The 13,572-nt window shown below is 51.9% G+C and overlaps 1 protein-coding gene across 1 annotated transcript in view; it reads left to right on the plus strand.

Annotated features, from left to right (window-relative positions):
• ARHGEF10 (Rho guanine nucleotide exchange factor 10) overlaps positions 1-8,213 on the plus strand; it is a 73,933-nt gene extending 65,720 nt beyond the window's left edge. The window contains exons 30-31 of the mRNA XM_065899859.1: positions 4,938-5,060; positions 7,702-8,213. Of these exons, the coding sequence (XP_065755931.1) occupies positions 4,938-5,060; positions 7,702-8,213 (635 nt within the window). The remainder of the gene's footprint in view (positions 1-4,937; positions 5,061-7,701) is intronic.
• Positions 8,214-13,572: the final 5,359 nt, after the last annotated feature.

Genomic DNA, 13,572 nt, shown 5'->3' on the forward strand with positions numbered 1-13,572 from the left:
GCCCATGTCCCATGCAGAAGGAGCCTTTGGGTGGCGTGTTCTCCCGCATCTGCCTGCTGTGTGCGAAATACCTCCAGTTTCAGCAATATCCGGGGATTCTGTGCTTTCTCTGCATCTCATGTTTTACTCCCAGGTTTGTAGCTGCTAGACCTGGCGGACGTGAGGAAGGTGGACAGTTAGAGCAGAAATCAGGGACACTTAGAATGAGAGTCCTCTTGCTACGCCCGGGCAGTGGTTCTTGAATGTGGTCCTCAGAAAGGCATCTGACGTTGGTCTGATTTTCTTGCATTTTGGGGAACAGGGAGGCCAGACACCCATGTCTTGTCTGTCCTTCTTTGAATTGCCTTACCCTTGGGCCAGTGTTTCACGGTGAGAAGTGTTTCATTGTGTCCTCTCTGACACTTAGATACTTGTGTCAGTGCGTGTTTGCACCCTATGTGAGCCTGTGGAATTGCAGGTCCTTGGACCACCATCATCCCGGACACATGTATGTAAACCTCATTCTGGAGTTGTGTTCGTGATGTTGCCCAAATGGGTTTTTTACGTATATATGGCAATAATGTGTAAACTGTCCTTTCGTGCTCTCACTGGAATATAAAATTCCAGTAGGTTCTAGAGATGAAGCCTTCCCAGGCCAGAAAGAACACAATTGGAAAAAAAAAAATTACTATACTGTACTGTAACTCGTGACTTTTTGTAGCAGAATTGAGAATGCTATTTAGTTCCCTAGAGGTCTCGGCGTGCTTTCCCCTGTGGACTGGGACTCGTGTGACGAGCTGCATCTTTCTGTCCGGTTTGGAGCTCTGTTCTGAGCACCATTAGTTCAAGCGCTTTGCCGTAAACCACATCATACTTGGCAGACACAGTGGATGACGGCGCCTGGGGTCAGCACACACGTTTTGAGGGGCCGTCGGTCAACCTTCCCGGCCCCCGAGGTGGTTACAGCCCGTGGTTCAGAGGGCGGCATCTCCTCCGGGTCATGAGGCTGCATGAGTCATGTCAGGATGCAGCTGTTTCCTTTTCATCCAGAACAGTCAGGGGAGGGTATCTGGATGAAAAAGTGCTGAGACCCCCGCCCCCTGTCAGATTAGCCTTCCCAGGTCCCCACTGAGTGAGCACGTTGCTTTCCAGGGGTGACGTAACCAAATAAAGTGGCACGATTTTCTATGTAATACAAAAGTCAGTGTAACTCTTCTAAGTACCATCAAACCACATCATAAGGGAATTCAGCAACTTAAACTAGACTCAAGGTTATTTATGAGTTAGGGAACAGACCAAGGAGTAGATTTCGTGTCCCTTGGGCTCTGGTGCCATCCTGCGCTAACCAGCAGCTACTCAACCAGCAGTTGGTCCTGAGCTAACTAGCAGCTTCCTTAACCAGCAGTTGATCCCACGCTAACCAGCGGCTCCTTAAGCCCCGCGCTAACCAGTGGCTCCTTAACCAGCAGTTGATCCTGTGCTAACCAGCAGCTACTCAACCAGCAGTTGGTCCCGCGCTAACCAGCGGCTCTTTAACCAGCAGTTAATCCTGCGCTAACCTGCCCGCCTCCCTGGTCTCTGTCCCGGGTGGGAGCCAGGAGTGGGTTCCAGTCATAGCCTTTCCAAGCACACTTGGAAGGCTGGCTGCTTCTCCTATTCTCTCCCCTGTTTGTGTGTTTCTTGCGAGCATTGGAATAAACCTGGCCGGTCTCCCCCGTGCTCCTGTGTCCCCGTGTGAGAGGACAGCAGGGTCCCCAGAGAGCGTGCATCACACAGCGGCCAGCTCCCCTGCCCCTTCGTGTGGATAACTCACTTCCGCCCCATGCCAACTGCAGCCTTTGTCGGCATCTCTGCCCCGCCCCTCCCGCCCCGCCTCCCCCTTAGATGCTGAGTGGGTGGCCCCTCTGCCCGCAGCTTGGCCAGCTCAGAAGGCCACAGCTGGTGCTTCCACAAGGAGTAGCCTGGACGCCTCTCAGCAGCTCTGTCTGCAGACCCTCCGGAATGGGAAAATCTCCACGTTCCCTAATTACCATTCAGTTAAACTTTCATATGTGAAATTAAAGATGAATCCTAGACTACTTTGAAAATGGAACAAACCATCATGTGCTGGAACTGAAGGCTTTCAAACCAGTTAGAAAGGAAAACATCCCAGTTTTCCCTGCTTTCGCGTTTGTTATGATGAAGTGAAGGTTTGTGGGTGTCCCCCCAGGAGCACCACCCAGAAGCCCCGGGGTTGTTTCCGTTGGTCTTTCCCACCGACCACGTAGTTTTTCCCCTTCTCGTCATGTTTCGTAACCTTTCCCCACACGGTGACTTTTCCCATCCCGATGCCACATGGTGCGCCTTCTGTACCTTGGAATTGTTTTGTCCTTTCTCTTTAGAAAGATCCACTTCTGGAGAGAGGAGTTTCTTCACAGAGACTAGAGAGTTTCCCAGATTTTCACTGCATATAACGTAACACAGATGTAAAAGCTGGAGACAGGATGAAACGTCAGATGTTCCTAATATGCTATTTACAGGCAAAGAGGCGGGAAAATTCCTAAGGGGGATAAAAGGTCACTTTCAAAATGCATTTATGAATGAAAATAAGTAGTAAACTTTTATCCTTTGTAATTTGAAAGTAAGATCTTCTTAATGTTTTTATTAGTGGTTGGAAATATTTCACATCATATTTTACGAGGATCTGTTAATCCTCACTGTGGAGGTGGGCTGTTTGAAATTCCCTTTTCCTCATTAGTTTTCTTTAAAGCCAAGTGGTAGATTAAAAGTATTTCAGATGCTTCTTTAATAGTCCTAGGCCGATATTTTAAAAATGTTATATTCTCTGTGAAAGAAAATTTAACTCACAAATTTCTTTTTTGGAGAATGAAAGGAAACTCAGTTTCCCAGACCAAAATATTTCAGGACGATCAAATAAATCACAAAACAGTTTATTCATACAAACAGTTTTCGCTTATATGCAGGACTTGGCTACCAAAATGAGGGTGTGGGTGGACTTAAATGATATAAAAACCCACAGCCAACCTCGGAACCGAGCCCTGAGACCACGTCATGAGAGTCTGCTTGTTTTTATTGTTGCCAATACTTTCGTGTGTTAAAAAGGAAATTTATTCACGTCTAGGACCACAGGGCTATACCACTGCCCCAGTTTTTGTATTCCTTCCAGGAGGGTGGCTTCAGAAAGTGGCTGCAAAAGGGAAATAATAGCTCTGTCCCCCGTCCATCCCGTTGTCATGACATTCTCCACGTTGGTGTTGAGAAGTAAGATATCCAGATGGAATGTAACCTGCTGCCCCTGGCACCAGGGCAGTGGCGGAGGCCGTACGTCACCGGAACAAAACAAAACACAGAGCAGTGAGCCAGTCCCAAAAGTCGCCTCCACCAGCTGCTTCCACCAAAGGTTCCCGGAGGGTTGGAGAGGAGGGTCTCTGCTTTGCGGGTTTGCTTTCTGTCTCGAGCGTAGCTGTGGGAAATCTTTAGGTCACGTGGCATCAAGTGAGGCTTCTGCTCTGGAAGGCACACCCGTGGGTCCTGGGACGTTCCCTGGTCCCTGGAGCTCCTCTCCGAAGGGCTGCCCCACGATGGGACCACCTGCCCCTGGATAGCAATCGTTGTGAGCTGTGCCCAGAGCCGTGTTTCTGAATGGCTTCTGCAGTTCTCCCTGGCGTTTGGAAATGGCAGCTCCCGGCCCAGGTGTAGACAGACACGCAGGTCCCAGGCGTCTCTAAAGCTCCAGCTGCTCGCACGGGCACGCATTTGGATTCCTGGGAACTTAATACATTAGCTTTTCTTCAAAAAATATGCCTGTATTTAGAGGTAAAACCAGATCTTTAGTTTTTGTAGCTGTTGTCTCGGTTTGGTTTCAGTGTTTCGTTGCCTCAATAATCATAAAATAACTTCAGTGGACATGGTGACCTGCCTTTGGCTTTGGTGTTTAGACCATTTGTTTCCATGCTTTTTATCTAAGATGAACTTAGGTCAAGCGCAGAGATACTGAAAATGACTCATTTCCAGAGAGCAGAAGAACCAGCTGTTTTGAAGCGCCCTCCATTCCTTCCTGGGAGCAGCCGCATGACCCTTCTCTGCTCTTGAGCTTCAGTGCTGAGCAGAGATGCCAGGAGGGGCTTAAAGCCCCTGTCGAAGGTGGTGGTGCTGTGGGCAGGGTCAGGGCAGGGGTGGGATGCTCGGGGCCTAGACTCAGTCCCTGAGACGAGAGTCACGGGGAGACACGCACCTTTCCCTCCACTTCCTAACGTTGTCAGGCTGACCCACCTCTCTGGGCCGCAGAGCCTCGACTGCAAAACAAAACAAAACAAGGCAGAGCGAACAGCCGGAAGCTCCAAAGCCCTTGGACTCCAGCGTTTGGTGTCCGCGTCTCCCGGACTTTCCCACCGAGGCCGTGAGTGGTCTCCTTCAGACGGAACCTTTGGGTGGTCGCTTGCACCTCTCCCCTGTGATGCTGAGCGCGGGCTGCGCTGGGAGCCCGTCCTACCTGCGAGGTCCCCTCTTACCTGCCTAGGTGGGCTCTTGCGCACACGGGGCTGCCGTCTGACGTGCGTGTGTGTGCGCGTGTGTGTACGTGTGTGTACGTGTGTGCGTGCAGCTCTGCCTGGAAGTGGATGATTTACATGGACGGTTCGGGGCGGGGGTGTGTGATCGGCTCTGGAAGGGCCGCACCAGCAGTGCTGAGAGCACCGTGCACGTGTCCTGAGGCCGTGGCCGTGCTCTGCCGGGGTGCAGCCAGGACGCCCCCCAGATCTCTCTCTTGCTCGTCCTGCTGAAGGAGCCGCGGTGTGTGGCTAGGGCTCCGGTGACACCCGCTGGCCGGGAGGGCTCGGGGCTGCCCGGGGAGCGTTCTGGCGCGTCTGTAGGGTTTCTGGGCAGTTCCCGGGGCCCCTGCCCCAGCGTGTGGGCTGCAGAGGCCAGACTGCGGGGCACAAGTCTCTCCTGTCCCCCAGGACACCAGCGGCTGTCTGTGACCAGCCTGCTCGTCTGCCACGGCTTGCTGATGGTCGGCACCAGCCTGGGCGTCGTGGTGGCCCTGCCCGTCCCTCGTCTGCAGGGGATCCCCAAGGTGACTGGTGAGTACACCCCCCGAGTGCCTGCGTCTCCCAGGCCTCTGTGCTGTACTGTACTCTCGTCAAGCCCATGGGTCTGTGGTCAGCTGTGTCTTTGCTTAAACAGTGTAAATTACTTAGGTGGCTTTCTCTCTCCCTTCGTCCCTTCCTTTTTTCCTTCCTTTCTTTCCTACTATAAAGACTATGTCTATTAATTTGAATCATCAGGTTATACTTTTGTCTTCCTGTTTCTGACGTCAGTGGTCCAGGGAGACCCTTATCCCCAAGACGTGTTTTCACGTTACCTTTTTTGCCACCTGTTGGTGTTGATCATTCTATACAGTTTTGCCCAGTGAAAATGGATGCTTTTTAATGTTTTGCAAAGGAGGAGGCCCAGCATCTGAGAAAGCTCAGTTGTGCTGTTTTGCAGTGTTGCGGGGAGTTCAAATGGGCACACCCTTTTTGGAAAGCACTTTGGTGTTTAGGACTTGAAGATGCTTTTGCGTCAGGAGTCAGGGTTTCCAATTCAGGAAATTCTGTCTCGTGAAGCAGCCAACTCTAGGAATAAACCATGATGCAGAAAGAACAGGAAACGGCCTAAACATCCAAAATTAGGAGTAGGGAGACGCCTAAGACAGTGGTCGCGTTGCCATTTTAGAACGTAACACAGCCAGTGAAAATGATGTTTGCAGAGAGCTTGGAATGATACAGAGAAATGTTAATTCTGTAAGTTAAAGAAAACCAAGATCTTAAAATTGTATGTCGATTATGTAATAACTCTCAGAGAAAAAGATTTGTAGGAAACTCATTGAAACGTTTATAAAGATCTCTGTCTATAGTTTCTTCCTACTGTCAACGCTGGAGTATTTCACTCTGACCACAGGCAGCCCTTCCTTCCCTCAACAAGCGTTCACGGGTCTACTGCAAATAGGTCTGTGCTTTAGATAAATTCCTATTTTGTCATGATCCACCTGTTAGGATCATGGAATTCCAACTTGGTTTATTCATTTCTTTTTTTTTTTTTTTTTTTTTTTTTTGTGGTACGTGGGCCTCTCACTGTTGTGGCCTCTCCCGTTGCGGAGCACAGGCTCCGGACGCGCAGGCTCAGCGGCCATGGCCCACGGGCCCAGCCGCTCTGCGGCACGTGGGATCTTCCCGGACCGGGGCACGAACCCGTGTCCCCTGCATCGGCAGGCGGACTCTCAACCACTGCGCCACCAGGGAAGCCCTATTCATTTCTTAACTGCTGTCTTCGTTATGACCTGCCTGTGATACATGCAGAAGCTGTACATGATGACTACGGGCATTTTGAGTGGTAAAGGCTCAGGAGTCAGAAGCTCTTCCCGTCACAGCTGGGGACGCTTCTCCCCGACAACCAAACATAGCCGTTCTCCTGCTGGGTCTCACGTCACCGTTCCATTGTTTTTTCTCCATAGTTTTGCTAACTTGTACCTTTTTTTAAAAAAGAACTCTTTAATTGTGCCGTTTCCACATTTTCTATCATTGTCTCGTAGTGAATGTATTCCTCTCCGACTGCTTTCTTTCCATGTTATTTCTGAGGCGCATCCTTGTTGGTCACGTGGCTGTAGCTCATGCGTGTCACTGCTCTGGAGCGTGGCTTTGTTCCCCATGTGACGTACAGTGGGTATTTAGTTGTTTCCTGTTCTGTGTGTTACGTGCTATGCCTCTGTGGGGGTTCCTCTGGCCACCCCTTCTCATAAGGACTCGGGTTCCTCTGGCTGTGTGTCCGGGAGGGGACCACAGGTGTGTAGGAAACACTCACATTCAGGTTCACCCGGTGAAGCTGGGATGTTCCCCTGGGCTGTCGCGTCAGATCACACCTCCATGCCCGGTGTCTGGGCGTCCCCATCCCTTCACCCTGTACCCGCTGTTGGTGGAGTTCTTGACTGAAGGAAGTCACCTCGCCCAGCTGAGGAATCCTGTAACGTCCTCTGCTTCGGCCAGAGTGGGAGGGAGGTGCTAGGGCCCTGTTTCAGCCTCAAAGCATTTGGTGAAAAGGGCATCTACCCCCCCATTTCTGTCACCTCACCTGCGAGGCGCTTAAAAATGGACATCCCGTTCCCGCCTGGCCCTTGGAGTCCCGGTGTTATGGGGGAGTCTGCATTTCATAAAAACGGCCTACCGGGAGTTTCTGGTGCTTCTTTTAAAATTCAATTCACATCGTCCTTGAACTGAAGAGCCCCCATTTTAATCGATACCATAGGACTAACTTATTCTAAACCACAGAATCTTTTTAAAGTGAAAAATGGCAGGAAACTACTTAGAGTTTACGCATCTTATTCCTAACATTGACATGTTTCAGGCATTTAAGTTTTTAAAACCAAGATTTAGGGAAACTTTTCCTAAATATATTATCTTAGAGCAGGCGAGAAGGCACTTATACAGAGAACAGGAAAATAGATACTTTATCACTTTAAAAGTACCACGCAAGTACCAGAACTGAGATACCGCTGACGAAAACCACGGTTGTATTTTAGACCATGGTTTTGAGAGCATGCTTGGACTTCCCTAGAGATCCACGAGAACGTGGTCTGGAAGCTGTTTTTGCTCTGAGCTGTCGAGTACAGGGTTTTGCCGTGTGGACGGGGGGTGCCCGGGGCCCTGCCCGGCATGCGGAGCCCTGCTGAGCGCTGTGCCCTTTCAGGTCGAGGCCTGGTCTCCTACCATGCTCACAACGGGCCCGTCAAGTTCCTGGTCGTGGCCACAGCCGCCTCCAAGGCGGACAGAGACAAGCCCAGGGACAGCCCGCCCCCCGGTGCCGACCCCCAGGATGAAGACCAGAGGGACACGCTCCCCGGTGAGGGGCCCGGGCCCTGCCTGAGCCGCAGCGGTCCTGACGCCGTCTGGCTGGGGGCTTCGCTGGGCTCCCTCGCCCAGGCCAGCGACGTCTCCTCCACGTCTGGGTCCCCGACGCCTTCCCAGGGCTCGGGCTCCCTGGGGCCCCGCTCAGAGGAGAGTTTCATCCAGGACCCCCTGCGGCTCCCCTGCAGCTCCCCCGGCCGAGGGCGGCGGGCCAGGAAGGCCAAGGCCAGCTCCGTGCTGGTGGCCTGTGGGGGACAGGGCCACCGGCGGGTGAGCAGGAAGGCCAGGCAGCAGCGGCCGGAGGAGTTGGCCTCGTCCGTCATGGTCTGGCAGATCCCCCTGCTGAATGTGTGAGCCAGGGTCGAGATTCGGGGGTGGCCTTTCAGCCAAGTCACACACCCCGAGCGGTCCCGCCGCATCTATACTGGCTGGGTGTGAATCGCCAGCCGTCTCGGGGCCGAAAAGTGCAATATCGTCACGGGGGCATCTCCGGCAGCCCCTCCCTCCACCCCAGGCAGGGGAGCCCCGTGTGAACGCGCATGAGGAAGGGGGTGGACGCCGTGTTCGAGTGGGTGGGGGTCCCGGGAGGATGCTCCCCCTCTGACCCCCGTGGTCCTTAATAAACACGGGACGCTGCAGACCTGTTCTCGTAGCCTGTCACCTAGAGAACTCACAGACTCAGAACTCACGGGGAAATACAGCGTATTCACTGGTGGAGGGGTTTATTAACAATTCTTAAAGTAATTGTCCTTGATTCAGATTCACTACTTTTATTTATGTTGTATATCTTTTAACTCCAGAATAGAATTTGTAACAATGAAGAAAGCCACGTAACACATACCAGGCCGGGTGGTGTTATGTGCTCTCTGAGTTGAACTGAGTTTTCCAAAGTGGTATAACACGTGTACTGTATATTTTTAACAAAGTAGTATTTTTATATCGCATTTTTCTATTAAAAAAAATTAACAAAGTTTTAGTCACTATGTTATCCGTAACGTTTCACAAATAACGTTTGCTTTGAACCAAAATCCTCAACGCCTGTCAACATTTAGACTCAAGCGTCAATGCCAAAATACCCACGTTGGAGATGTGTGTGTTTTAGTGTCTCAGGAGACGTAGAAGGTGTCTTGGTCCATCCTTTCCTGCTGTGTTTGCATCTGTCGACCAGGAGCGCTTCTAGCTTTGAATGCATGTCCTGAAGGATGCACGGTGCTGGTCAGGGCGGGCGCCGGTGCTGGCGGCGGACACAGGACACAGGAAAGGTGGCCCTTGGTCGGCAGACTGGCACTTAGGGCCCCTTCTGCGGGCGTCATGCACGAGTGGTCCGTGAGTTCGCTGTGCTCCACGTGTCGTTATCTATCAATGTTCTACTTACTGGATGGTTAAGAAAAACAATGCAAGTCCACCCGAGATTAATGTCTCAGCACTTTACAGGTGACTAAAAATGCTAATTTTATGACTTTGCCAAATATTTTCCAAGGTGCACGTGTGCCCCCATGTGAAAGAAATATCTCCCCCAGCCTTCCTTAAACTATTAGCTGCTATCTTATTTCATGAATAAAGTCTTTTTATTTAAAAATACAATAACGTGAGTTGCTTTTTTTCCTGTGAAACGCAAAGGGGCAGTTAGGTTCGAGGGACGGTCGGGTTCCTTTCCAATGTGGCATCCCCACGTGCTGGTTTGGGAGTTTACGTGTGGATTCCAGAGACGGGCACAACGTACGTGTCAAAGAGCGCTTTGAATCCCAAGTCGGTGCTGAGAAACTCTCTCGAGGTGCGTGTACTTGAGTGACATCATGGGTTGAATTAGTTTAATATAAAATATAAAGAGGAGTGTCTAACGTCAGCTCCGTACTGTTTGCACTGATTAAAAATATACAGTTTCTCCGCGTTTTCAGTGTCCACATAAAACAGAAGTACTTGGATATGCCTTTTACTCAAACCTTGATGCTCAAAGACTGGTCGTTCTTCATCAGTACCTCAAAAAACTCAACTTACAACTGCCACATTTTCTTATGGGATAAATAAGTAAACAATAAAAATGGTGCTAGCCGAGGTTTCCACTTACATTGTAATATTGGTGACGTATTCAGGAAAGCCTTGCTGTCACTCACGCCCATCTGTCATTTCACCAGGTTTTATTTTCCAGGTGTGTGGTGAAGCTTTCAATATCACTTTATTCTATTCCCATTTTTAATTAAAATGTGAGTAGTCACTCCGGGACCCGGCCCTGCCGAGAGGCCCTGGTTCCAGTGCGGGGGAGGGACGCGGTGCCTTTTGAACCTGCAGTGCTCACAGCAGGAGTCCGGACCCTGGAGCCCGGAGAGGTTTCCTTCCAGACGGTCTCTTTCCGGTGACCGGACTCGGGCCTGAACAGAGTTCATGCTGGTCTGGAGGACTCCCTGAATTAGTACGTGTAACTGCTTCTCTCTCCGACAAGCTGCAGGAAATGGGATTCTTTGCAAGTGGAATCATCTGATTTGATTCTCTAAATCACGTCCCAAAGTATCTTTTTCTGTAAATATTTTCATATATTGAATTTGATAAAAATGTTCTAGATCCTGAGGACAGAGGGATAATTTATAGCCACAGTTTTCTCACCTGTCAAATGGACATAATTTAAGCCCTAGCGACTGCACATTTTTTTGGTGGCTTTTAGACTTATACATGCGTGAAAGCATTTCATAAAACTGGGTATTTTTCAGGCATAAAGCTTTCAAAGTAGCGGGAGCTCTGCATTGACGTAGAACCGCCATCGGATGCCAAGTCATGGCTCCTGAGGGAAGCAGTGTGTGGAGATAGCAGCCACTTCACTTACTTGCTTTAAAAAAAAAAACTGAGTGAGGGCTTCCCTGGTGGCGCAGTGGTTGGGAGTCTGCCTGCCAGTGCAGGGGACACGGGTTCGTGCCCCAGTCCAGGAAGATCCCACATGCCGCGGAGCGGCTGGGCCCGTGAGCCGTGGCCACTGAGCCTGCGCGTCCGGCGCCTGTGCTCCACAACGGGAGAGGCCATGACAGTGAGAGGCCCGCGTACGGCAAAAAAAACTGAGTGAATGTGGAAGAAAAACTGAGTAGATGATTGCGTGGTACTCTTCTGGAAGTTTCCTTACCCGTGTGTCAGTTCTATCCGGGCCCAGGGCGTTTCCTGCTCCCTGGGAAACCTCTTCTCCCTTCATCCCCTGCGCCACCCTGCGGGCGGGCGCACACACCCCTGCGGCCCCCGCCCGAGGCCCCAGCGGTGCAGTGCGTTTGTTGGGCTGGCAGGGCCGCCCTCAGAGTCTGAAAGAATTAACCCCTGCAAAGCGTGTTAGTGAGTTCTTTGCTGTCAGGTTTCTAACCTGACAGTTTCTGGGGGTTGAAGGCACATTTCTGCAGCATCTTAATGGGGGAAATGCCATCCTGGTCCTTCCAGGTGGATTCCTGGTGCCTCCTTCGCCTTCCGGGCCCGTATCTGGCAACACTTCTGCCTGGTTCTGGTAAGAACAGGCCGAGTCCTGGTTCCGAGGTAGACAGGGGCCAAGTCAGGGCAGAAACTTCCGTGTTGTCATGTGTAAATGGAAGGCTGTGACCCTGGAGCTTCGCCTGTCCCCCGGGCCCCCCTGCAGTGTGGGGCCCAGGGCAGCTCATTGCAGCCTCGCAGACACGGGGCCGGGACCGCTGTGCTCACGTCCCCCTGCAGATGGACACTGGCTTGGAGAAGGGCCAGCAGGCTGGACCGGGCAGTGGGGAGGCCGGTTGGTGGGTGCACTGAGGCTGCAGGAGATGCCAGCAGAGGGGCTGGAGTAGGCCCGCGTCCTTCCCCGAAGTTACCAGATCTTAGATGACAGGGCTGGACTCACAGAGGAGGAAGGAGGGAGACAAGGGCTGAAGCCTCTACTGGGAGGCAGGGGCATGGCCAGGACTGTGTGACGGGCTGCCTGGAGCCCAGCCAGGGCACGGAGCAGGGAGACCAAGGGCTGGGAGCACAGACCTCAGAAAAGCCGCCCACGGAAATCGGGGATCCAGGAGCTCTTCCCTCAGTGTTTCCTGCTACTTGCTGCGATAATCGAGCACCCGTTAGCGCGGCTTCCCTCCTGGAAATTCCGAACCCGGTTGCGTCCACCTGCATGCAGAGGGTCTTGGTAAGTCGGGGTCACGTAGACCACCTTGTCTGGCGTGTACAGCCAAGGACGTAGGGCTGCCTTCTAGGGGATGACCTTCCTGAGTGTGCGGGATGCTGTTTGCTGCCTGACGGCAAAGCCAGGGTGTGCGTGGAGCACAGGCAGCAGGCTGGGGGCAGCAAAACCGAGGCCTAGGCGGTGGGGGCCTGCCCAGAGCCAGCGGAGCACCGGGAAGGGATGCTGCAAGACTCTGAGAAGCAGCCAGGAAGGCTTCTTCCCCGGCGTCCGCAGGAGAGTCGTCAGGGCCGGACACCTGCGCCGGGCGAGGAAGGGGACAGCGCGTGTGATGCTCCAGTCTGTAAGTAATGGGGGAGTTACCTTTATCTTCTGCTCATCAGAAATAATTGCTTCTTTTCTTTTTTGGTGCTAGCGTATGGGATTCCTGTTCTGTCTTCAGTTCAGTGGTTCTCAATAGGGGTGAACTGGCCCCGGGGGCCATGGGGCACTGTCTGGTCACCACCTGTGCGGGCGTGAGTGCCACAGGCACCCAGAGCATAGCAGCCAGAGATGCTGCCAGACACCCCGCAGGGCACAGGACACCCCGAACGTCCCCGGGGCTGAGGCCAGGTCCCGGAGGTTCCTTCTTGTTTCCTTCCAGCCCGTTGCAGACATCACACAGTGTGGTGTCTTTTGTGATGTGAACATACAGGATTCCCGTTCTGTTCCCAGATGTCCCCGACTTCTCACTGGTCTGTCTCATTTTAGCACATTATTGTAATTTGAGTATAAAAATACCTTGTTTAGGTCCTGAAACAGAACTTTTCCTGCAGACTAACAGGTGTGAACAGGGGCAAACAGCCCACATTCAAACACCCTTACTTAAATTGGTCTTTAAGCAAGATTCACTGTAGTGGCTAGTCTAGAGCCTGAAGAAGACACAGATTCATACTTGGCCAAGAGAGAGAAAGAGAAACCCGTGCTGGCAGGAGACACCTTAATATACGATATTTTAAGCAAGTTCAGCATACGCGTATCCAGATGTACGCAAGCGACGGACGTGAGCTCTGGCTTCCCACATACACTCACGATAGACGCGCTGTTGAATTCCTCAAGCACAGAATGTGTGTAAACGAGGATCCTCCCCCTAGACTTCGTGTCTCCCCAGGGTCCACGGTTGACATCAGGGGCTGTGAATTTCCAGAAAGAATATGCTGACCGCCACGCTCTGTGCTGCATCCCCGCCCCCCGCCCCAGGAGAAAGGTCCATCCCTCTGTCCAAACTGATGATCAGGAAACTACGTGAAGCCACCTTCCTGGTGCGTGAAGTTTGTGTTGCGTCTGAATTCCATTTCAGTTAGTTTTCTAGAAACACAAACCGGGGTAAGAACACAGGCTTTACTGCTGTGTTTACCACACGTCCAGCCAGGGGCTCGTCACTTCTTAGAACCTCCGTCTTCTCATCTGTACACAGAGTTAGAAGAAGCTGCCTTACGGAGTTGGCAGGAGATTTAGATGAAACAACGGCTGGAGGGTCTTCATTCGGTGCCTGGCGTACAGTTGGTATCAATACGTAGCAGCTGTTTCTCTTCGTTCTCTTCTCCTCTGGACCTGCAG

Source organism: Phocoena phocoena, chromosome 21 (genome assembly GCF_963924675.1).
Source record: "Phocoena phocoena chromosome 21, mPhoPho1.1, whole genome shotgun sequence".
Taxonomy (NCBI): Eukaryota; Metazoa; Chordata; class Mammalia; order Artiodactyla; family Phocoenidae; genus Phocoena; species Phocoena phocoena.